The following is a 26,202-nucleotide window of genomic DNA, read 5'->3' as shown; positions in this document are numbered from 1 at the left end:
GTGGTGGACAGCTCTGGAAACATCCCTCTTATCCTTTACTCTTAAACACGTGGCCAAGGCCCAAAAGCTTTCATAGAAAACAGAGTTTTTCTGCTTTCTAAGTCATCCCAGGAGTGTTGCATTACAATGTCAAACATGAAAAGAAAACCACAGTGAAGAATTTGTTGCTAGCAAAATGTCTGTATTAAAATACAAAGAAAACTTTCCCGTTTGGAACAGTAATTAATGGATTCTCTTTTGTTTTGGTACTAACATCACTGCAAGTTCCATTTTCCAAACAGACCACGATGTTCTTGAGGAATAAATTCCACCACTGTCATTCTGCACCTCAGCCTAAAAGACAAAGAGGTCAAAGACAATAGTACTGTGCATCCTAGCAAGATTCCAGCATCACTACACTGGCTTACTGCGTCCCATCAGATGTAGGTTATATCTGGACACTGCTTGGTGATGGCAAGCTCACAGGGCTTCCTATTGTGTTTGAGAAGGCAATGATTGCATTGGGGCCCTTGGAGTTCTTGTTTGTGCCCAGGATGTCCACACTGGTTTGCTGTGGCTCAGTTTTCCTAAAGATGTTTTTCATGGTCGACTGGAAGTTGTTGGTGACAAAGCAGTAGACAATGGGGTCCATGCAGCTATTGAGGCTACTCAGAGTCACTGTTACATGGTAGACGAGGAGGCTGACACCATGGGGCATGTCTGGGTTGATGGAGATTGCTACCTGTCGCACGTGAAAAGGAGTGAAGCAGATCATGAAGATGATGAGCACGGTGATAAGGAGTTGCACGGCCCTCATTCTCCTCTCCCGACTCTGGTGCATGAGGCTGGGCTTGGACAGAGCACACATAATCCTGGTGGTGAAGAAGATGATGATGATGAGGGGGAAGAAGTACTCGCACACCATCAGGACCAGAATCTTGGAGAGGCAGCACTTAGCAAACTGTATTGCCATGGTCAGGATAGAGAAAGTTACCGCAGTGGCAAAGATCCAAATGAAGACACAGATCCCCTTGGCACACGTGGGGTTCCTCCATTTACGTGAGGCCTCCACCTGCACGATTGCCAGGTAGCGGTCAACGCAGATGCACGTCAAGAAGAGGATGCTGCAGTACATGTTGACAAAGTAGCCAAAGATATGAACCAAGGAACAATTGAGGCAGTTCCCTGCGCTGTAGAACATGATGATCCGGACAGGCAAGGAAAAGCCCACCAAGAGATCAGTAACAATCAAGTTGATGGTGTAAATAACAGAAGTGGTTTTCGTCTTGGTACGGAAGCAGAAGACATACAGTGCCAAGCTGTTCAGCACAACACCCACCAGAAAAATGATGGCATTGACCACCATCAGGGCAATCCACAGGCTGTAGAATTCTGTGTACAGTTCTGTGTCGGGGTGGATGAACTTGGAGAACAAGTAGATGCTGGAGTTGGGTTGCTGGGTGGTGTTGATAGAGTCAAGGGCTGGCAGTTGAGTGGAGGAGGTCGTCATGGTCACTGCCTTGCCAGTGATCTGGAAGAGAAGAAACAAAGGAATACTGATGGGGATGTCAGCATTGCTGAGGACTCAAAATATTGACACCTAAGGACATTGCAACCAACGTATTTATATGTCTTCAGTAGTTCTATATATTGCTGCACTCTCTGAGCTGAGTTTCATCTGCTAGTATGAGATACCAGTAATCAGTAGGAAAATACCTGGGTTTATAATTACTGTCTTCCAGTGGTTCCAGATACATGTATTGGAGAAGACACACAATCCCCACTTCAAGTTTCTCTTCCTCTGCCCTGTGCAAAAGTGGTTGTAGGGCCTGAGCAACAACAGAGGTGTGGACTATGCCAAGGGGAGCAAAGAAGAAGGGGAAGCTGAGGGAGCTACATATGGTCATGTTGAATGGCCCAGAGAAGTAGACAGGGTTGCTGAGTCCAAGCAGGGTGCATGGATGCTCATGGAGGCACAGGCCATTTTCTCCTGTGACAGGGAGGGTCAGGCCGATATGAAGCTCCTACCAAGTGTTGTTTCCTGAACATGGTGCTTATTCTTTTGAGCCCTTTCTCCCCTGAAGCAGCTTCTTCCCAACTGGAGGCTCTTCCTGCACTGCAATGGGAGCAGGATAGTGCTGGCAGCCAGAAGACATTTGCCCAACCTATTGACACAACCATAGCCCTGGCATTTGGCTCCTAAAACATCACATTCCTTCCCTTGGCCAGGTGACCCCAGTTACACACAGCAGCATTTTGGGAACTGTTAAGACTTCCTCCTGGAGAAGAGAAGGCTGTGTGGAGACCTCAGAGCAGCTTCCAGTATCTGAAGGGGGATACAAGGATGCTGGGGAGGGACTCTTCATTAGGGACTGTAGTGATAGGACAAGGGGTGTTGGGTTTAAAATGAAACAGGGGAAGTTCAGGTTAGATCTAAGGAAGAAGTTCTTTACTGTGAGGGTGCTGACGCACGGGAACAGGTTGCCCAGAGAAGTCGTGAATGCTCCATCCCTGGCAGTGTTCAAGGCCAGGTTGGATGGAGTTTTGGGCAACATGGTCTAGTATGAGGTGTCCCTGGCCACGGCAGGGGGTTGGAACTGGATGATCTTAAGGTCTTTTCCAGCCCAAACCATTCTATGATTCTATGAAATCAAAGGATGGCTGCATTTTCCAAACAGGTTGTGTGGCATCTTCTAGAGATCTGCACCCACAGCACCAGCAGCCAGGAGATTTCAAACCAAGGGCGTCAGCTGCTGCTCCTGCCAGGGTTTGACAGTTTAATTTGCAAATCACTCCTGACTTACACACTATTTTAAACTGATTTGTATATTACAAAGATAAAAAAAAAAAAAAAAAAGCCCAATATATACAGAGACTTGGCTGGTTTCAATAAAAATAAATGGTTGAAAAATGTCTGGAATATCTCAAAGCGGCTGAGCAGGATTTTGAGGTTAAAAAAAAAAATCAGCTTGAATCAGCAAAGAATGGTGCTGAAAGATGTGAGTTATGAGAGTTTGAAATCCCTGCTACCAAAGAGCCAAGTGAGGAAGGACTAGGAGAGTAGGAGCAGCAAGCACATCTCCCAGTACTCCCAGGAACCATGGTGTGTCTCAATGAGGAAGGCTTGCATTGTCAAGGGAGTCTGGATATCCAGCTCCCCACAGCATGCCCCATCCTCTGGTAGCTGGCTTTCTGCCTGCACTAATCCCTTCTGCTGCTTATGGGGATCAGGAGGATGTACTGAAGGTGTCCCATTGCCTGTGAGATGCTTCAAGCTGTTGATGGCCATGTACGAAGCGAAGGAAGAAGCTACCTAAGTCAGAAGCCTTCCAGTGAAAAGTGGATTCTCAGGAGAGTTTCTGCTGGCCAAAAGTGTTTTGCAGGAACAGTCCTAACTGGATCCAGAGAGCATCACAGCAGCTCTGAGCCTGCCTGACAAGTGACAAAGCCTTTTCCTGCTCAGCCACCAAATCCTTGCTTGTTGGGCTAATGAACTAGAAATCCCTGCTAGCTGTAACTCTCAAGCTTTTGAACCTCTCCACACCTCCTGACTAGAAGGCTTCCAGCTTTCTGGAATGAAAAGCTGGGGAACTGAGGTTCAGGAGAAGAGATTCCCAAGTCTCTGTGTATTTGCTGGTCACAGTATTCCTGATGTGTCTGAAGTGCTGAGCAGAGGGAAAGGATCTCTTCCCTTGGCCTGCTGGCAATGCTCCTCCTAAGGCAACCCAGGAGGCCTTGTTTCTCACAGGGGTGTATTGCTGGTTCATGTGCAACTTGGAATCCACCAGGACCCCCAAGTCCTCTGCAAAGACACTATCCAGCTGGTTAGCCTTAGGCTGTACTGGTGCATTCATCCCATCCTGATAAAACGTCTGCTGGGCACTCTCCTGTCTTTCAATGTTCCGCTGAACAGCATGGTCCAAACTAGGCACCTCACCAATGATGAATTGATAGAGTAATAACTCCTCTCTGTCTACTGACCATGAACTTCCTAATGTAGCACAGTATGTACTTTGCCTTCCCTGCAGTGAGTGTACACTGCTTGCTAGTTCATTTTCAGTTTAAGATCCACCATAACACCCTTGTTTTTGTCAGTAGAGCAATTCCCAGCCTGTACTGCTGAATGGGGTCATAGGATATGGCCAGGCAGCTTCTATGGAGCACTGTGTAATCAAAGAGTGGATGCTTTTCTAACCTTTCTCATTTTGGAGAGGGCTGGGAATGAAATATGTTTGCTAAATGATCAACACTCAAGATCAAGAGTCCTCATGGGATGCTGCAGTCTAGCTGTGGTTATTCTGTATGGTTCATTCAAGCCAGGTGAGCATGAAGCAGAACATTTTTGAGGCAAAACCAGAGATTAGGACTGAGATTTTAGAAGACCAGGTGTGAAGTTCCCTCTGAAAATCCTTGGAGAAGTGACTTTGCCATCGTGATAGGACTTAGGCCTATTGGCCTGGAGTCTGATGATTGCTCCAGTTTCTTCTTGCCTCTTATCTAGTCTATAGAAGTGGTATGAAGGAAAAGCTGTTTTTAATACCCTTTAACTTGGAAGGGTATTTCTAATCAAATGGCAACTCTGTTTAAGTAGCCACTCAAGCCTAAGGAGTTGAATTGCCCATTGGAATGGCTGGGGCTCAACACTAAAACCCTTGTGAGATCAAACTCAGGGCCAGATTATGCTGCAGGACTGAAACCCTGGAGCCTGGGGTCAGACCACCTGTAATATCCCAAAGAACTGCTGGGCAAAGAGGAACAATCCTAACTTCTGTCCATTTCTGCACTGAGGCCACCTCCAGCAACAAACGGACATTGGGACATCTTGTGTTTCAGGAATGACCAGACTACCTCACCCTGCACTGAACTCGGTGGCAGCCAAAGTAGCACACATGTTCACATTATTTTGTCTGGGTCTGATTGAGCTTCCAGACTCCTGGGGGAGAGTCTTGTCTCTTTACACTTTGTGCCAAGCACGCTGAGGGGGAATAACAGGAAAAACCAGACCCAAGACTGGCTGAAGATGGAGGAGTTGCAAAGTCTGGCACCTGAGGAAGATGCATGGGGAGGATGCAGGATGCTGGCCCATTTTCTAATGTTTTTCTGACATTCTCACCATCTGATCTTCTCTGTTTGTTTCACTCTTGAATTACAAAAACAAACGAGCAGATGCCTGGATCTGCTCCCAGATTCCTCTGTGCAGATGCTGTCAAGAGGAGCACTGCGGAAGCCACTGCACCAGTGCAAACCAGGGAATAAAGACTTTGTTGCCCCTTTAGTGCAGTGTAAGCTTGTTGTATGAATGGACAAGATGACCTTTGAAGGTCCCTTCCAACCCAAACTGTTCCATGATTCTATAGTTGAGAAAGTGGAGAAGACAAAATCACCCATCCCATCCCTTAGCATGTCCTAGAGAGTATTGAGTTGAGTATGTATTTGTCTTCTTATTGTAATTCTGTACTGTCTGTTTATAATTTCTGTACTGTCTAATTTGACATCTTTTTAGTAGCTTGCCTCCTATAGGAGATTTATCTTCAGTTTCAGATCCATTATCACAAACAACTGATATTCATCTTACATTTTGCCTTTTCAGTGAAGTCAGTAACTCAAAATGCATTCAAGTGTTCTTCATCTTCACGATGCTATTGAGGTATGTAAGGCACTTTACAGACTAATAGAAAAGGATCCACTATGAGTACTGTCCATGCACATGAATTAAAATCATCATCGTACAGTGTTCCTCTGAGCCCTATGCACAATGAAATAAATTCCAGATATTGTAAACTGCTAAAAACCAAGAGGTAGCATTTGGTTTGCCAAATGGAATATGCAGAGGAGCTGAATTAGAGTTTGTGGCTTTTCCCAGTCCATCGCTGCCCTGTCTGAACACAAAATCCGAGGAACTACAGGGAAGAAATCCCAAGAAATTGAATTAATTCTGAAGATTTCCTCACTGACAGCCTGCACCTTGGACTGCAATGGGAAAAGTCTTCCTCCAATCACATTGGTACTGATGTGTGCTTGGGTGAATGGCCTTTTCCTTTCTTTGTGGGACTGCCCTCATCTCACGGCTCACAAGCAGAAGGGATGCAGAACTGGACTAGCAAAGCAACAGCATTCCTCTGAGTGCTTTTAATGAGACAGAGCTGGACCAAATCCCTGGTTAACAGTTACTAAGTATTTTTCCATTGTGGGACTCCAAGCACTTGAGAAAACTGCGTTGCCCCGTTTTAAGGCAGGATGAACAAGGCACAAAAAGGCAGCGTGACCTCGTGTCTGAGGAGAAGCAAACATTCCCAAAGTTTCCCATGTCTGCCCCCCTGCCCAAGTCCAAAAATGACCTCGACCATGTCTCTCTGCCATCAGAAATACTCATATAGGTGTTGAAGTGAGTCACTTCAGCTCCCTATCTCTGCAAAGGGGTAACACACAGCAGTCAGTGAGGGGCATGCCTAAATATGGGGGGTTTTGGTATATCCCATTACTTAGATTGCTGAGCCATATCTGAAAGTCCTCTGGGTCAAGGAAGTGAACCCTGGTAACTTCAGCAAGTGGAGAAGACAAGATCACCCATCCCATTCCTTAGCATGCACTAGAGAGTATTGAGTGTGTATGCATTTGTCTAATTCTAAGGCACTTACTACGTTTTCCACTGTTTATTGCTTGCAGCTATGGCATGAGCTGTGAGAACCACAATCACTTTTGCTTACAGAGTGAATATCCTCTGTGCTAATCCCCTTCCTATAATCTTCAATCAGTTTGGAGCTCAGCTTTCTTCATGCCTCATCCAGCTCTCAGCCCCCCAGATTTCCATGGAGCTGTCAGTCTGCAAAGCTCAAGATGGGTAAACATGCATCCTTCTGAGTGCTGCCTGCCAGTGCCAGTTGGCCTATGCTGTTATATTATACCTCTCAGGCTGGATTTTGTCTGCCTGGCTGAGAGACCGTGGGTAGCATTTCCTTAAAAGTACAGCAGGCATCTGGGTAGAAACGGGATAAGGGCAGGGATGGAGACTGGAGGTTGACCTGGTTTCCCTCCTTTTGATAAAGGTCCCTGCTCAGCACTGGGAGAGGGGGACTTGTTCTGAAACACTCTCTCATTGTTTCATGACACAACCAATTCCATCGTTCTTGGGCCAAATAGGAAACAGATGGTCTCTGTGCTGAAACAGGTCCTGCAGCCTCTTCCCTTGCTCTCTTGCTGCTTGGCATCACACTTGTTCATTTGTCATGGACATCTCAGTGCTACGTCTGCCCCAGGAGGACATCCTTGATCATCCTGTGTTTCATTCCATCCAGTATTTTGTTTGGTGTCAGCCTTAAGCCTCAGCCTTGCTGAAGTTACCAGGGTTCACTTCTTTGACTCAGGGGACTTTTGGCTCTGGCTCAGCAACTTAAGTAATGGGATACAAAAGAAAAGGCAAAATGAGCTTTGTCCTAACCGCTCGCCAAAAGGGTTATTTATTGGTGTGCGCAGATAGGATCTCTGTGTGCAGACCCAGAGACAGAGAACAAAAGAGCCATGCGCTGGGATTGGAAAGATGAAAAGGACATTAACAAGCACGACCAAGTGTTATTTAGGATAAACAGCTTCAGCTTTTCTCATCTCCCTTAATCAGAACATCTCATATAGCAACCTGGCTGCACTATCATCCCCGCTATGCCCCTCACTCTGCTAGTGTTACTCTGCAGCCTGGGATGGCAGCAGAATGTGTTTAGCTTTGCAGCCTTTCCATGTTTAAAGTTCCCTGAGTGATTTATCATCGTATTTATATATGAAGGGTTAAAGTCCCTCTCTTTCAGTTTAAATTGTATGATTCTCCTGGCAAGCTCTCACTCAACTCTGGCTCAAACTGGCCAAATATGGTGGTTTTGTGCATGTTGAGGACCTTGCCCTATACGTGGTAAAGCCTGTTCTGTGTGCCTCATGCTCAGCCAGGGGAGGGTGGGTTTGCTGACAGTGAGAAAAGGAAAGAAAGGGAATGAATCCAGCTGCTGAAAGGGAAAAGCTGGTGCCTATCTAGCCCTCAGGCTGTAAGAAGAGAGCTAAGGTCCGGGGCAGAAAGATTCCATCCTGAAGCAAAAATGGGGCTATTCCCAGGGAAGATCCCATATTTGTGAGCGTTGTCTCTCTGCTCTCACTTGATTCCTGGGCATTGATGTCTCCTAGAGCCCTGCAGGTCTGCAGGTGGCCAGACAGAGTGTATGAAACACCCAACTGCTTGAGAACTGCAGTTGGAAATAGTTAAACCCACTTGGATTATTCCCTTTCTTCCAATGCCATGGAAATAGAAGATGCTTTAGGGACACAAACCACATAGTTCTGTGAGTGTCAGATGCAACGACACCTGCTTTCTTATGGTCTCATGCAGTGGCTCGCAGGGCTGGATGAATGCTTTGCCCTGGTTGAGCTGCTTATTATAACTGCTTCCCATGTGGACACTTGGCTGCCTGGATGAGCACTCACGTTCCAGTTCTTCCCTTGGCTCCGACACTTGTTTGACTTTCTCCTCACTTTGCTGCCTAATTTCCTGCAAATGGAGGTGATCTTTCCCTTCTGCCAAAGCTTGGCTGAAATGAGCCAACACATTGAAAAACATTAGGAGGATGGAGGAAATCAGAACTGACAAACACACAAATAGGAACTGTGAGTGATCGTCGTTTCCTCTAGTATGAACCTGCAAGGAAATGCTAGTATTCTCCACCACACAGGCTTTCATTTAGGTCTTATTCACTGCAAATTCAAAGTTGCTTTGGCATTTAAACACTGCAAACAGGGCTGGATTTGCAAAGAGAGAGCATTGCCTCTCATGTTATCCTGATGTGAAATAATCTCAGATTTACACCAAGTTACATCTCTTCCCCATGGCAGAACCAGCCTGACTGGGGACAGATGATAGCTCATTACCTGGTGTCTGCACTTGTCAGCCATGGCATGCTTGCCCATGTCTAATGAAGAGTGTGATGGCCAGCAACTCCTACTTTGTTCATGTTTGAATGTTCATGTGCTGAATTGCAGCCTTTGTCTGGAAGGAGAAAGGTGTGAACTTTGCACACAGCAAAAGGGATTAACCTCCTTGTTGACTCTAATGTTGTCTGTGAGAATCAGAATTACCATCTGGCCAGAGTTAAAACTTGGATGTTCGGTCCTAGGCATAGCAAGGGTTGTCCTTCAAGTCATGTAACCAGTCTCAGACTGCAGATGTGTAGAAGCTAATGCAATGTTGGTTGTTGGGATGGTGTTGCTGGTGTGCTTTTGGGCTATTTGCCTCCTGCCTGATATGCCAGTTAGCCTACATGTGGTCCTTCATCTCTGAGGCCCTGGATATTGGTATTGCAGTGAGTTGTGATCTGAGTTCCACCCATCATGCTGTGTTCAGTTGTGTGTGTGCACATGGATGGACCTTATGCTCCCCTGCATAGGACCAAAATCAGGTGTTCTGAGAGTGAGGATCAGTGAGTGCCTGATTCAGTTTGGACAAGAATAGCCTGTGGGTGCCCAGCAATGATTTAGTCCAACAGGTCATGCTAAGCCATGAGGGATCACTGCCAGTTAGAAGAGGGAGAGCACTGAGTCTCCAAACTGCATTCCTGTTCTTCACAGAGCAAAGTGACCCAGATGGGAAGGAGGCCACTCAGCTTGGCCCAGATGCCCATTCTCTGCATCTAGGCTTTAACCTGCTGCTTAAAACCAGGAGACAGATCAGTCCTGGACACCCCAGAGACAACCTATTTAAAACTTGGAAAGATCTGCATGGTCCTCCTCCAGCCCTGTCCTAAGCATGCATGGAAAATATGGAATGAAGCTCCCAAAGATACACAGAGAAGGAAATTCATGTGCTGGCAGATTTCTTATGAGCTTATACCTACTCTATGCCCATTTGCAGCAGTAATGCCTCAGTCTTTCCTTAAAAGAAGGAGCTCAGATGTACATTACAAGCAAACAAAGAAGTGGGATTGTACATGCATTGCCCCTCCAGACCTGCAAACGTGAACCCAGCAGTGGCGGCTGGGGTCCAGAGAGGTCCTTCAGCACATCTCTGATGAGGTTTGCTGGTACTGGTCACCTTAAAGTACTAATAAACATTTTACACCTCCTTTTGCTAGTTTATACCACACTGTGTAGGAAAGTCCCTCCTGAAACATTTAGACATCTACAACTGATACCTTTGTATTTTTCATGTCTCTCTTTTCTGCATCACCAGATCTTAGCCTTGGAGTGACAGAAATATTGTCTTGGTGAAAGCTCTATAAACCAAGCTGTTAGCATTTAAAAGACCAATATCTCATAGCCTGTCAGGGCTCGGATCAAGTGCCATCTGTCACAAGGGAGCATGGAGTGACATCTCTGTGATGGTAAATGCTGTGTATTTCTATCTCTGATACTTCAAGAGAAATCAGAGCATCACTTCCTGCATGTATCCCTCTCTGTCCTCACCAGTATAATGTGAGGGGAGAATACCTTATAAATTTTCTTCCAAGAGGATTTAATATGTTTTTAAAGTTAGATCTGGAAAGAAACGTGGGTTTGGAGTTTTATAGGTCCAGCCAGTAGAGACAGATTTGTGCCTGTCTGCTTGGGAGGCTGTAACAGTACAAGAGAAATGCATTTGATTTTATTGGGATTACTGTAATCCATCTAGCATTTCAAGGGTGCCAGGGACAATGTGCTAGAAATGTTGGTTTGGAAGAACAGCTATTGTGGCTGCAGTGAAAATTACCATATAGGCACATACAGGAACTTCACAGTGTAAAAACATCACAGGAGATTAAACTGAGCAATATCTGGCCTGTGCATTGCTGTTGGCTTTTGAAAAGGAGATTTTAATTGCAAATTTAACCATCTTTGAGCACTTTTCCCTCTTTCTGCCTTCAGCTGCCTGCTTGCTCTGTCCCTTGGCAAGAAGCCTGAGGACAGTAGGAGAAGAGCAACAACAAAGGTTTGCTGTTGTGGAATACCTGCATGGCCCAGGGATGCAGGACATAAAGGAGCAATGCTCATACCCTAGGGAGCACAGGGAACAGAGGTGACATAGATGCAGGTAGGGATGAAGGGATGATGCAGCAGGGAGAAGGGACACGTGCACCATGAGCAGCAAACCAGCCCCGTATGGATGCAGCTCTGCAGCCCAGCACTCACTTCAAGTTGTGCTGCTCTCTTGGCTGCAGGGAGAAACTGAGGCACGGAGCCCTGTGTGGGCTTGGCCCAGGGAATGCAGCGAGATGGGAGACCTGGGTAGGGAACAGGCATTTCTTGAGGCATCCCAGGATGGACAAGCATATCTTAACCCTTTGGGAGGCTGGGTTCTGTGGTTTCCTTTGCTAGCCATGTATGAGACTGTGCTCTGCAGACAGAGCCCATAGTGCCTGCAGGGTATTGCCAATTTTGGATTAACCAGGTTAACCTGGAAATACTTGGACCTATTGGTAAGTGTGTTGCTATGAAAACAGGGAGCATTTCTGAACCGTGCTGGGTAAGGAGCTTGGAAAGGATCTGCTTCTCCTTAGGCTGAGCCAGTAAGTGGGTTCAGAGAAAGGAAACAGCATCTCTCCTAGAGCTGAGCTCGCACCCTGCTGCACGGCCGAAGAGAGGTAAAACATCCCCAGTCACAGATGACTCCAGTGCACCATCTCCTCTCCTGGCTCCCAAAACCTCCATGAACACATTTGCCCAAACTTGAATTATGTCTGGGAATACACAGATACAAACAAGACATCATCCCACTCTTTACAAGAGCTGACAACAGTACTTCAATGAAGGAAAGTACTTTAACACACTTTTCATCACCCCCCCCCCATCTCCAAATATCACAGCACTGCCCCAAAACCCAAAATCAGAGGAGCTCACAGCAGGAGAACCCGCTTGCAGCTCCTCACAGCCAGCGGCACAGCCTGGCTCTCCAGGTTAGATGCAAAGTGATGGTGTACCAGCCACATGGGCAGAGCCAAGAGCTTCCTGAGCTGCACATCCACGTTTGGCACAGGACCCTCTCCACTATCATCCTTTCCATTGCTCTCTGCTGCAATAGCCATGCTTTCCACTCTGGATTTAGAGTCCAGTCTCCAGCAATTCCCTCCTGGTCCCCTGCTGCCACATCTCCAATCCCCCTCTTTCTCTCTGACCACTATCCCAGAGCATTCACTGCAATGGTCCCTGCAGTGTATTCTTCCACGATGGACTGACTTACCTCTGTCTCGATCTCCTTTCTATGTTAGAGGAGCTGCAGGGAAGAAAATTTCCTCGTGGACCTGAATGCTATCACCCCAGGACAGAGACATCTGTTCCTACAAGCAGAACAACTGGAGTGACTACAAGAATATGAAGAAATGCCTAATCTCTCTCTCGTGCTCTCTCTCTCTCCCCCCCTCTCTTCTAAATATAGCCTTGCAACTAATGGGAAAAAATACACACTACCAAAAAAAAGAGAAAGAAATATTTCCACTTGTCTTTAGTGCTCAAAATTTCTCCCCAAACATCTGGCTCCTTGCCCTGAATCTCTCTGAAATTTATGAAGTGCTGGAAACGCTAAAGAGGGCTCCAGCCTTCCCCACAGTGCTAGTGCCTGAGCATCTCTAGTAACCTAAAAACCTGATGTTGCTGCCCTCTTCTTGTCCCCTCCACAGGTTGATTTTCCTCTGCCTCTGTGGCAACAAAGTCTCCCTCCTGAGGACTTGCCAGTGGTATCCTGGGCTGCATCGAAAGGATCGTGACCAGCAGGTTGAAGGAGGTGATCCTGCCCCTCTGCTCTGCTCTCGTGAGACCCCACTTGCAGCACTGTGTGCAGTTCTGGGGTCCTCAACATAAAAAGGACATGGAGCTGTTGGAGCAAGTCCAGAGGAGGCCATGATGATAATCAAGGGCTGGAGCACCTCCTGTACGAAGACAGGCTGAGAACATTGGGGCTGTTCAGCCTGGAGAAGAGAAGCTGCGTGGAGACTTCAGAGCAGCTTCCAGTGTCTGAAGGGGGCTACAAGGATGCTGGAGAGGGACTCTTCATCAGGGACTGGAGTGATAGGACAAGGAGTGATGGGTTCAAACTGAAACAGGGGAAGTTCAGGTTAGATCTAAGGAAGAAGTTCTTTACTGTGAGGGTGGTGAGGTGCTGGCACAGGTTGCCCAGAGGAGTGGTAAATGCTCCATCCCTGGCAGTGTTCAAGGCCAGGTTGGATGAAGTCTTGTTTGACATGGTCTAGTGTGAGGTGTCCCTGCCCATGGCAGGGGGGTTGGAATTGGATGATCCTTTCCAACCCAAACCAGTCTGTGATTCTAGGACTCGTTACCTGAAGGCCACCGCAATGCCACTGAGCCACCACCAGTGGACATGAGGAAAATACCTCTCTTTTCATCTTCCTGATATGAGCTGGGATTAGACAGAAGCATCTCTCACAGTTACAGGAACATGCCTGTGACATGCTTTGAACCAAATCAGCTGTCCAGCACAGGAAGACAAAGGGTGACCCTGCACACTTTGGTGATACTCTGGCTGCAGTCATATAGGAGAGGGGTTAATAAGATCTATCCAAGGACTGAGCTGAAGTGACTGAGTGTGATGAGGAAAGGGTGGAAACAGAGAGTCCGAGGTTCCACCAAGAAGCCCCCAACATGTTCCTTCATCCTCACACAGCCCTTCCCTACTGGTGGTAGAGTCGCTGTGGGTCTTATGTAGTTCTCGGAGCAGGGATTTAAGTATCCCTTCACCCTTGGTTGCATGGGAAGAGGCTGAGATTGGGCAAAGCATAATGAGCTATCCAATTGTTGAGATGGGTTCAAAGCACATGGCTTTCAAGATCTCTTTTCACATCAGATTTCAATATGTCTCTGCTGACCAATGCTCTAAGGGCTCAAATCTCCCAAATCCCCCAGAGTCCCACCTCAGGATGGGATACTTCTTGCTCTAAACTGGATACCAAAAAGCCATCTCTTGTTGGGCTTGCACAGATGTTCTCTCCAGGAGGGTTTACAGTAGCTTTAGGGGTCCCTTCTAGGGAAAAAGGCAGAAAAAAACCCAAAGTGAGATGTTGCATCCAATTCTATTGTTTGGAAAGACAGGGAGGATGGATGCTGGATTTTAGTATCAGCCCTGGACTGTTCTTTTCGCTTACCCGTTAGATAAAGACAACATTGGAGCCAATGCAATAAACATGCAGGATATGGCCCGTCACAACACGACAGGATCAACTGAAAGGCATTGAATTCCAGGTCAAGAGGCCAAATCCATAAATAGAGGAGAGGTAAACTCCACACATGCGTAGCTCAGTGGAGCACAAACAGTAGCTATGGTTATTAGAGAAGGTTGATGTCATTTTCTGGAATTGGTTTTTCACCCTTGGATCTTTCCCAGGAAGACTGATCCCATCTTTTGTGTCTGGTTATTTTATTGATCTTCTATTTTGAGTTTCCTCACATGGAGGAGCAGATTCTTCCCCCAGTTTCAGGGACATCCTCCTTGGCTTGTTGTGCCTCCTGATCCAGGCATCCAGCCTTTCACAGCTACATGTGCCTGGGCTGCCATCTACTTTTCACTTCCTTATGGCTTGGAAAGCAAGTGTGATTGGAAGGTCTTCATGAGCCCTGTCTGGGTAATAAGCTTACATTCACTTCCTTCCACCCTGGGAGCTGAGTGGTGGAAAAGCAAAAGAGAAGCAACTAACCCATGATCCAGCACTGGGCAGGGTGGATAAAATTGGGCTCTATGGTTGTTCAAAAGTTCAACAAGGTCAAGAGCAAGGTCTTGCACATAGGCTGGGGCAATCCTGGGCACAAACACAGGCTGGGCAGAGAATGGATGGAGCAGCCCTGAGGAGAAGGTCTTGGGGGTGTTGAGTGAGGAGAAGCTCCCCATGACCTGGCTTCAGTGTGTGCTTGAGCCCAGAACCCCCCGTGTGCTGGGCTGCGCTCCCAGAGCGTGAGCAGCAGGTCAGGGAGGGGATCCTGCCCCTCTACTCTGCTATCATGAGGTGCCACCTGGAGAACTGCATCCAGCTCTGGGGCCCCCAACATAAAAGGGTCGTGGCGCTGTTGGAGCGAGTCCAGCGGAGGCCACGGAGCTGCTGCGAGGGCTGGAGCAGCTCTGCTCTGGAGCCAGGCTGAGAGAGCTGGGCTGGGGCAGCCTGGAGAAGAGAAGGCTCCTTAAGGGGAGACCTTTGAGCAGCTCCAGTGCCTAAAGGGGCTACAAGAAACCTGGAGAGGGGCTTTGGACAAGGGCCTGTAGGGACAGGACAAGGGGAATGGTTTTAACCTGCCAGAGGGAAGATTGAGATGAGCTCTGAGACAGAAGCTCTTCCCTGTGAGGGTGCTGAGGCGCTGGCACAGACTTTTCCCAGAGAAGCTGTGGCTGCCCCATCCCTGGCAGTGTTCAAGGCCAGGTTGGACGCAGGGGCTTGGAGCAACCTGCTCTAGTGGAAGGTGTCCCTGCCCATGGCAGGGGGTTGGAACTGGGTGAGCTTTAAGGTCCCTTCCAACACAAACCAGTCTGGGATTCCACAATTCTATGATTCTCTCATTCCATCATTCTTACTGCCTATGGCAGCAAATGCTTAAGTTTCCTCCAGACTGTCAACAAACCTTTTCTAGTTAGAGAATAGTTCTCTGGAGTCACAAATGCAAGACTGTAAGAAAGAGGTGACTTTTCTCCAGGATGAGCTATTGGTACCTGTGCTGTGTTCACCTTCTCTGGGACTACCTGGCCCTTCCAATGTGAGGACTGGCTTGATTTTGTGCCTTTGTGTGGTGCATGTGAGCTTTGTTCCCATCCCTGTGCACAGCATGAAAGCCCTGCACTCCCCCACTATCCCAGCCTCTCCTCCTTGCTGGATTTAGAGCTAGACTTGGAGTGGCAACAGCTGCAAAGCTTCAAGTTGTGCCTGAGATAGTGCAGAACATGCCATATTGGGAAGCAGATGCTGCTGCTAAGGTGGAGAAGGCACATCCGGGCTCAGGGCCATGCTTTGTCCTAGACGCGGTTCCCACACTCAGCTTCAGGAGCAGTTGCAACCGTATCTGATGAATGAAGAGCTCCCATCATCTCCTGATTTTCAGCCGTTTATCACCATCACAGAGGGAGGGGGAAAGGCAGGAAGAAAGTTAAGCTTTAGTAAGTGGAAAATTTTCAAGCCTGTTCATTGAATGTGCAACAGGATTAAATATTGGAGTGGATGTCTTGACATTGTAGGTGGAAGAAGATATTGGCTCAGCTGAAATTAGTATGTAGAAGGAGTAATACTTACAGCAGGGAAGGGTGCTAGTAGCCTGTAATAATTCCTAGCAATCCCTTAACTTTGCCATGCAAAATAGGGCTGTGTTTAACTCTCCTGTGGCACAGAGCAGCAAAGCAGGAAGCCAGATGTCTCTGAAAGAGGTGAAAAGGAAGGTGGGGAGATGTCTCCCCTGTTTCTGTCAGGAGAAGGGTGTACTTTTCCAGTCTGATTAAAAAAGGGAGCTGAGTGTCCTTTCATCCCCTACAGAAGAGACTGAGATTGGACACAGCATAATGGACCGACACAAAGTGGAGGTGGGCTCAAAGCACATGGTCAGATCAGCTTTCAAGATGTCTTTGTTGACCAACCCTGTAAGGACCCAAACCAGAATCTAGTATCTGAACATGCCTGGTTTTTCTTTAGGAAGCTGAGTGTAGGCTATTTTATATATATACTGGAGATACATATATATTTATATATACTTTTATATATATATTTATATATACTGGAGAGATCCTCACAAATGAATTATCTTCGTCAGTGGTGAAGGAAAATTTCTACCTGGGAAGGTCTTGGATCCAAACATGACAAATCAGCTCAAAGAACTGAGGAGCCTTTGCCCATGGTCATGACTGTGCAGAGGACACCCGAGAGTGGGATCCTCACTGCACAGAGGACACTGAATGGTGGCATCTTCACTGAGCTGTCTGGGAAACCTCTTTTTATCAGCTTCTTCAGAACTCACATGACCACAGGCCACCTCCATTGAACATTCTCCTGTTTTCTCTCCAACACATATGTTCCACATATGTAAAACACACTGGTTGACTCCTGCACTAGGAAGCAGGAGAACCAGAAGGATTGATGGGGGCAAGTAATGCCCACGGTCATAACAAACACACAAAAGCACAAGCCTATGCTCAGAAGATTGCTTGCAGGGGAGGTTGCCCACCAAGGCTTGATGGAGAAGCAACAGTAGATGGGCTCTTCTCCCTGCCAGGTGAATAAACCCTCTGCTATAGCTGATAAAGTTAATGGCATGGAGGACAGTCTACATCCATTTTACCCTCCACAGCTACTCCTTCTAATAAATCTGTCCCAGAAGATCTCCAGGCCTTAATGAGTACTGGAAAACATTCATGTATGTCCCTATGATATGCCCATAAGCCCTAAATTCTTGATTCTCTACAGTCTCCAGGGCTGCTGTGAGATGCTGTGAATCAGATTCAGAATTGACCCAGAGAACTGGGTAGGCTCTAACAGATGGAGCAAGGGTCGAGAAGCTGCTCCACTGGAGTTACCTTTTACAGAGGATAACTGCCAGGAAAGCACCACATGGTACTTGGTTTAGGGAGAAATCCGTGGATACAGAGACTCTCCCCAAATGTAGGAATTTCCCTCCTTGCAGGCTTGATCAGGAGTGATTCAACCTCATCACGCTGCCTTATTGTTAGGAAGTAAGACGTACATTGCCTTGGCCCTGAAGGAAAGCCTTGGATAGCAGTGTGGGAAAATGCTCCCCTTTGGTAACTCCTGAGCTGCTGCTTGGTGTAAGCAATAGCATGGCAAATGGGTGGATCCTGAAAGCAGATCCTGGTTTTATCTGGTACCTTTGTTAGAGTCCATGAGAAATCCAGTTTAAAGTACCTTGAAGATTGGGGCTAACATCTGTATCCAGCCTGGCTTTAAGCTTGTGGCACGTGCTCATTTGGAGACAGGGCTGGGCTATTGAGAGGTCATTCCCTGTTGTTCTCATGGCGATCCAGGGATCTGGGACATCAGAGATCCCTTTGGGATCTGGACCCTGAAACATTCATGGTGGCTATGCCTAAGGTGGTAGCTGGAGGGGCTGTAAGGAAAGATCAGAGCCCTCTGTACTGATCCCTGGACAGCATCTGTGGGGAAGAGACAATCTTTGTCCTCCTGCAATGCTGGGGCAGAAACACCAAAGAGGCAAAGAAACACAAGCTGCTTCTGCCTGGAGATGGAGACCTTGGACTGCTCCTCCTGGTCATGTTCATGTGCCTGACTCTCAGCATGGGCAATAGAGGCTGTGGTGAGCCACAAACATGGTCCAGCTGCTTCTATAACAGCATCTCAGCAGGGCCCAGAGGCAGCTGCACCTACTTGACATAAGAAGCTCAGCAGAGAGCATCAGCATCCTCTGCCAACAGCTTAGAGGAGCTTCCCTGTGGTTGTCACTCACTGTCCTCAGAGGACTGCAAAGGCCAGAGGCCACCATTAGCGTGTGGCCCTGCCTCTGAACAGGCTCCATCTGCCTGTTTATACGAGGAGGGAGATCAGACAGTCGCCATATGGGAGCCTTTGCTCATTGTACCCAGCTGTGATTTGTCTGTTTGATGAGGAACAGCAAAGACAAGTGGTTCCCAAATGGTGGTCATGGCTCCCGTTGGGTAAGTCAGGCACGGGAGAGAAAGTGTGTAGGAGCCAGTTTCCGCCCTGCTGCATATTTGGGAATTGACTTTCCTGACCATTGCCTCCCTTTCCATTTTTCTCCATGGCATTTTTGCTGATGGACCTGCTGAGCCAAAAGGAAAACGAAGATGTCTGCAGGGTGTGAAGAGAAAGCTGCTCCTCTGGATGACCATTAGGTGACAGGTTTGGAGGACACTAGTCCTGCCTTTCTCCAGTTCTTGCATGACAAGGGGTGTGAAGCTGGATGTGCCCTGGTATAAATGTACCCTATGGGAGTGAGTCGGGATCCCTCTCTCTGTCCCAGTCTGCCCAGTTCACCACAGCTCTCACAATAGTGAGGATTCTGTCAAGGTTTCTCAGTCAAGGTACCAGGAAAATGAGCCACAAGAGACACTTCGGCCATGCAACAAGTGGTCAAAGTCATGTCTCGGCTGCCCCTGGTGGTCCAACCCACATTGGGATCTTTTTCAGGGTCCTGCTCTGACCTTTCTGTCCCCCCAAAACCAGCTCTGGCCAGCAGCCACCTCTTGTTCCCTTCTTGATATTTGTTCAAAGTTTCAGGAGCTAATTGCCAAGAACACAACGTCCAGTGTCACAACCTCACCGCAGAGCTCTCCCCATTCCCAGCAAGGCATTTCCTGCTGGATTTGTTTGTCACTGGGCACACAGGGACACTGGTGCTTGGAGGGGAAAGCTATGTAGGCAGCCAGGGCTTTGGCATTGCTTGGGCACACATAACCCGGGGAGGTCAGAGCGGGGTGGAGCATCTCTTGCCCAGCTCTGGACCAAGGGCTACAAAGCAGGAATTGGCAGGATGCTTGTCATGACAGCACTAGAATATGGGCCCTAGGCAGCTCTCATCACTCTGCTCTTGCTTTTGGGGAGATGGGAAGCACAGCATGGCAGAGCTGAGCTGGAAAACCTTGAACACAAGGTGTGCTCTGCCCTGCAAGGCTGCAGAGCACAGAAGGAGCATTCACAAACACATGGCAAGGAAGCTGTGGGACCTTAGGGGACAGGTCTGGTACCTCCATGTGCTCTGATTTAGCAGCAAACACAAACCTGGCAAGGGACAAGCGGTGTGCTCCCAGGGTTGTCTGTTCAATGGCCCTTTGCTGTATGAGGGAGGAAGGACACTTGCAAAGCAGAAAATCAGGTCTTTGGACCCATGCTCCTCAAATGGCTCTAGGGAGAGACATCCTCTCCCTGCTCTCCTCCACAAACATGCTAATCCTCCTCTCCACTCCCCTTTGTTTGCCTGGTTTGTAGAGATTTTGAGTGGCTCAGGGCAGGGCTGTCTTTTGTTAGACATGCACAGAGCTCAGTGATGCTCTGATCTGCAACAGGGCAGCATAAATCTGATGGATTATCGTAGGAAATGCCACAGTGATGAAAAATCCTACAGGAGCAGGAAGAAAGGGCCCCATCTGAGGACATCCCCCCTTCCCAACCATCCCGCTGCTGCTGCCTTGTTACAAGTGATTCCTAAAAGTGCTGCCTCTGGAAGAGGCTGATGCATTTGCTGGAGAGGGGGGGGTTGCCTGTTATTTTGGAGGGGGTGTTTTCCTTTGTGTTTTCAGCTGTTTGGGATTACAGCTTCTATCCCTGCAGCCAGTCCCTGCTCCTGCAGTGAGTTCTGTGTGAGGGGCCTCTCTGGGGACAAAGAACCACTTCCTGGGAAGGTGACTCAGTTTCCCTATCGCTGAAACGACCCCTCGAAGTATCGAAGGTGCAGAAGTGCCCTGGGAAGTTTTTGGGAAGGGAAGGAGGGAATAATATGTGTGATTTAAAGGGGTTTCTTGCTGGAAATTGCAATGTCAGGGTAGTCAGTTTTCTCTTGAAGACAAACAGATGGACAGCAAAATCACCACTGTTTATGGTGGTGGTGGGTTTTGCTGTAGGATTGCAGACCCTTTTGTCTCTCACATGGGGCACAGTAACCTGCTGTGGATCTGAGTCAGTGGTTCAGATGGTTCAGAAATCCTGGGAGATGTTTTCTCTGCCCAGGATGAAGTTATAGACAGGAACAGATTGTCACTGCTGGTTATCAAGGAGACGTTGAACTCACTGAGGTATGGGCAATGGAGGGAAGACCAAGGCCCCACTCGAGTTGGTGTTTATGGCCTCAAAGCAAATCAGGAGCAAAAGCTCAACCTGCCACTGCTGAATCATTCCTTTCCATAACTTCATCTTGTTACCAATAGCTTCACCCTTTTTTATGTTAGGAGGTGCTGCACGGTGCTGTTTTACATGCTCTTTGGATCATTTGGAGGGATTTTTTCCTACGAAAGCACTATTACATGTAATAAATAGTGTTAAATGGGCTAATGAAAGGGGAATCTGTCTCTGCCTTGGAAAAGGTGCAAACCAAAGCAGTGGGAATGACCTGAGGTCCAGCAAACGTGACCCACGAGGACAGTGCGGCAGAACTGGGCTTGTTTAATCTAGAGAAGAGATGGCCAAAGGCAGACCTGATAGCTGGTGCAGAGATGTCTGTGGCAGCTTCCCTGGGCATGGTGCAAGGTGGGTTCATCTCACAGGGCTTTAGTTCATTAGTACAAGTCTGTACTAAATGAACAGCTGAGTTAGTGGCAGTCCCAGTGTAGAGACCTCCTTTGGGTAAGAGGAATCCTATTGCTTATGTCTCCTTGGGCAGGGATGTGTGATCGGCACCCATATAATACAGAGTAGGAGCCACAACAAGGGCAGCCAGAGGATCCCCCCATGGTGCTAAAGCAACAGATTAACCCCATGGCTGTAACACAACCTAAATGGCATCTTCTTTTGGGCAAATTCTGCTGGCTTCTTTAAAGCAACCATCCAGCCTCTGTGGTTGCTAAATCGGGCTCTGCTTCTTTGGGTGTCTTTCCATTTTCCAAGAAAAATAAACCTCAGGCTGTGTATTTTTAGACATGCCATCTGATCGTAGCTAGTCATATATCAGTCCCAATACTGTGAGTCGAGATGCTGAGCTCCACTGCTGAGCTCCCTTGGGCAAGAACGAGTGGCTTCAGCTCTCCTAAGTGTATTAATAAATCAGTGTGTTTAAAATAATCACGCACTTCCCTAGGTAAGCTCCTCACTAGGAATAACACCATTGGGATTTATTATTGCCAGTGCTTTAGCAGCTCTGATTCTCTGGGTGAATTTAATACTGTTATGAGTGGGAGATGAACAGCTCTGGTATGAGACAGACCTAATCTAGGCAGGGGCCAGAGGCAGCGTGACTCCCCTTCCTTTCCCTGTCCCGCCAGTGCCTCTGATTCCTGACGTCTGCCCCTTGCTATTTCAGTCCCGGGTATCCTCCGAGGTGGCTGCTGGTTGGAATGAGCTTTATGGTGGCTTCATGCAGCAGCAGGATGTGACAACCACCTCTCTTTGTGTAACTCTGCTCCATAACTCAGCCCTGGACTCCTTCAGAAAGTATCTGCTCAACCTGCCTTGCACAACAGTGCGTGAATGTGGAGTTATTGGGGTACTATAAATCTCTGTTCCTCACTGGCTTGCTCAAACCTTCACAAGTGTGTCTCTAACACCAGAGCATCCTGGAGACAATTGTCTGTGTGTTTGATCAAAGCAGCAGGAAGCCTTGATGCTGGCATGTGAAAAATGGGCTGCCTTGTTCCTGCAAGTTTATTTCTTGAGTTCCTTCATCACTCTAATGACAATCAATTTATCCACATGACTGGTAGCTGGAGACAGCATAACACGGCTTGGCAGCCTGGATTTTTCTCAGAGATGTATTGCTTGGCATATTCAAACCAAGGCAAAAGGAGCCAGCCTGGCTCTGCTGGGGAGCTGCAGCTCTGTGAGTGCCAAGAAGGTGAAACCCAGCATGACCACCCAGCTTTTCCTCTCCATTCTGCTAGAAAAGGACCTTTGGGATGAGGAGGAAGTTGTACCTGGTTAAATATCCTGATAATACACTGCTAATGCACTGGCCTCCCTACTGAGATGGGTAATGGCAAGTCAGGCTGTGCCGGTTATAGGGGAAGGTGTGCTACACATGTTTGCTTTGCACTGACCACTGGCTGGACCCTAGGGAGTGGGCAGACCAACAAGATGGTGCTTATACACCCCACTGAGAGGAGAAGCTGGTTGCTCAATATGGCTTTGTGTGGTGGAGGTCTGTGCCCACCACTCTGCAACATAAGCCATCCACCAGCAATCTCCTGCCCTCTGCACTTGAATGCTAGAAACCCTTTTCATGCCTTACAAGAAGCTGGTCGTCCTCTTGAGGCTGTCCTCTCCTGCTATGCCAAGGTACCCACTTTACTACATCCTTCTGTGTTGTCACTTTGAGGGAACCCTGGTGTCTGGGTGCATGCTCAGAGCTCAGTGCTACTTCACCTTGCCAATGCCTACCTGTGGTGAATGAGCTACTCCAAGGTAGGTCTTTGCAGCTCTTCATAGCTCTGGATGAAACAGAATTTCATCAAATCTCCACAGCATCCCCAACCTCATTAGTAAGGCCAAAGCCTACTTGTGATAGGTTCATTATGGGGCAAATCCAAATCCATTTCTCCAGGTATCTCATAGAAAGGACTGACAACCTCAGTGCATGCAAGGATGGGGAGCTATATACTGGACATCAGGAGCCATACCCCATGTTTGTTAGCCTTTCCCAGAGCCCCATCTTTTTAGCAGGTATTTGTAGAGAAGGTGATTGGAACCATGAAGAGGAAGGCACATGTGACAGTAAATCTTTTTACACCACTGTGGAAAAAGTCATCCCTTCTGTTGGGTGGTAATGGAGGTAGTGGTGCTTTTCAGACTGTGATAGATGAGATGCACATCCTTTATGGATTATGCATAAGAAGTAATAAAGAATTCAGTTCCTCTGCATCTATACGCTAATGGCATATTGATCCCAGTAAATATCATGCTGAGATTGAACAGCAGCATCCCTGGTTAGCGTCATCCTGATGGGTGACATCATTTCTTTGGGTGTCACGGCCAGTTCAGCCTAGTCCCATCTGACCCCGCAGCTTTACTGATTCCCTTCTGGGCTTCACTTTTCTATTCTCTTCATTCATCCTTCACCTCAGCACAACTACTTCTGTCTCTGGACTTTGTCATGCTTAGCTGGACTCTTCTGTGCCTCTCCAGGACTTACTGGATGGGAAGTGTTTCTGTGCTAAGCCATCAATAGGATTTTCTCAGCTCTTTGTAATCAGTTGTATTGAGTGGGAGCAAAATTTACAGCTAAAAGCCACAAATTCAAATGCAAGTATGAAAACTGGAGGAGGGGTAAAAGAGAGGGCAAGAAGGGATGGCAGGGTGCTTATAACAGTTATAATGGGATTTATAATAGGCTTGCTAAGAAGCATCAGACATTTCTCAGAAGAGGCTGTAGACTTTACCTTAGATGTCACAGGAGCTTTGCCAACGTGTACCTTTAGGTAATATATTGTCTCACCTCCCTAAACCTAGCAACAGGGCATTTATAGAAACCTGCTCTAACAGTCCATGGTGTAAAGGAAAGTCCAAACAATGTGTTTGTTAGAGCGTTACTCCCATGGGGGATTTGTGGCTCCCACTTTAAAAAGGGCTCAGGAATTTGGATGTCTCCGCTTTTAGACAGCATCTCCTTAAAGGATGAGGTTTTCCCAAACATGCTGAGCACCTATGTAGTAAACATCCCTGGTTTTATGTCTCCAGCCTGCTAAAATGCAGACAGCCAAAATCCAACAGCCCTTAGGACAAGTTGGAGTGCAGGGTTTAGTCTTCCCCCATGAAAGGGGATGTATGGGCCAGGCAGTCCATATCCCTATGGGAATCATGTCATCCCCATGACATGATGCATGTAAAGGGGAGCGGAGCTGCGGCGCTGTTGTACGTGCGCATAGTGGGATTTATTGCTTTGTTCAGCAGCCTCCCCTGTTCTGCTTGCTCTGCCTCCGGGAGAACGTGCTGTGAGAGATGTTCCATGTACAATTCCTTCCTTGGCCTTTGCCTCCTTCTTCAAAACAGGGGAAGGAAGACTTGTAGGGTGCTTTTGGCACCTTTGCGCTCTGCGGGGGAGGAAAGAAATGGTTCCTTGTCTGTGTTTTATCTCAAGGCACTGGTGTGATGGGGAAGAAGGTTCAAGCAGAATGAAGCAAGATGCATTGAAATCGATTGATTCATGAAGTAGCTGCTTAACTGCATTGCTAAATCACCATGTGTCCTTGTAAGAAAGGAGGGGGGAAGGAGGGAGTTTTCTTTCTAATTGTGAGTTGTCAGAGATTTCTGTGCACAAAGGAGATGGTAGAAAAGTTTCTTAGCAAAGAGGTTTCCACCAAAGGCAAGCTTCTGCCCTCACTTGTGCCAGTAGATGCTACAACAAGGAGGTGTTGGGTATTTCTGCCTCCTTTTTTCCATGGCTACCCAGCTTTTCCTGCTCAGGGAGGGATTTACAGAGAAAGTGGAGATGCAGCATTGCATCTGATCATGGGTGATGGAGGCATTTGCCCTGGTGGTTTTCAATTGAGACTGTCATGCGCATGTAATAGGGGTTAAACTTGTATACCCAGTCTCTTATTTCTGAATGGGGGAGTTTTAGCATTGCTGAAGGAGCTGCCATTTCTGGACGGGGGCTGGCTTTTTGCTGAAGAAGAGAAATTGGGCCTGGCATGTGAGAAATGTCAGAAGAAGAGGTGCCTCGTGTTACCAAAACACAGCTGAAATGAGTCTGAAGAGCTGCATTGCCAATTCATCACACTGCCACTGAGTATAGCTTGTGTAAACCATAGGAGATGCTCTCTATATGATCTACTGCAGCTGGACACGTCTCAGTTGGCAGCGACTTGCCAATGGAGCTAGTGAGACCATTCATCCCTCTCACCCACCCTAGTTCTGACCCAGCCGCTTCCCCCATTCACACAGCAACCAAAGTAAGGACATTTTCATGCTGTTTCCCAGGGGGGAAGTTTTCTGCTTCCTAATCCTATATCACAGAGTTCATTTTGAGCCCTCTCAGAACACTTTTTCATGGCCTTGTGTCTACCTCTGCATCTCTGTACAGGGACACTTACAGGATGCGTATGTATATATGCAGCTAGACTTGACAGAAGCAGTCAGTATATGGCGATAACAATAAATACTCAATTTTACATGCAGAATCCCTCAGATGGCTCTGCCCAAACCCGCTTTTTACGTATAGACATTTGTGTGTTCTTACATGCACATCACTGACTAAAATAATGTACTTTGGTACCCAAATGGATCAATTCAGTATCTAGAAAAACACACATTTCCCTTGACGAGACATTCTCTTCCTCTGCACCAGCCCAAACCTCCCTGACCCTCCTCTACCCCTGCAGCACCCAGCATAGGAAACTGTCCTCTCCAGCACTGTTCCCACCCACAAGGAGCCAAAGCCCATCCAAACCCACGTGCTTTGCTCCCGACTCGGGGATCCCATCCGCATCCCAGCACAGCCAGGACCGCAGCACGCTGCCTTCCGGAGCTGCAGCTGGTGACTCTCCCTCCTTCTCCCCCCTCGCTCCCAGCCCAAAGCATGCCGCAGCCTGTACTCACACAGCCTGGATGAGAAAGCTCAGCTGCTGATCCCTGAGCCCGCTCCCAGATTCCTCGACTGAGTGACCGCGCT

At 47.7% G+C, this 26,202-nt stretch overlaps 1 protein-coding gene across 1 annotated transcript; it reads right to left on the bottom strand.

Annotated features, from left to right (window-relative positions):
• Nucleotides 1–286: 286 nt before the first annotated feature.
• GPR20 (G protein-coupled receptor 20) lies at nt 287–26,202 on the bottom strand. Its single transcript, XM_030494112.1, has 2 exons — nt 26,130–26,202; nt 287–1,510 (listed from the first exon to the last, which is right to left on the bottom strand). Exon 2 carries the CDS (start codon nt 1,487–1,489, stop codon nt 428–430), a length of 1,062 nt encoding a protein of 353 aa, XP_030349972.1. The 5' UTR covers nt 1,490–1,510; nt 26,130–26,202; the 3' UTR covers nt 287–427.

This window comes from Strigops habroptila, chromosome 1 (assembly GCF_004027225.2).
Source record: "Strigops habroptila isolate Jane chromosome 1, bStrHab1.2.pri, whole genome shotgun sequence".
NCBI lineage: Eukaryota > Metazoa > Chordata > Aves > Psittaciformes > Psittacidae > Strigops > Strigops habroptila.
This window is presented reverse-complemented; position numbering and strand designations above follow the sequence as displayed.

Excerpts from the sequence above, each read along its gene's own strand:
- GPR20 (XM_030494112.1), bottom strand. The coding sequence starts at position 1,489 with ATGACGACCTCCTCCACTCAACTGCCAGCCCTTGACTCTATCAACACC.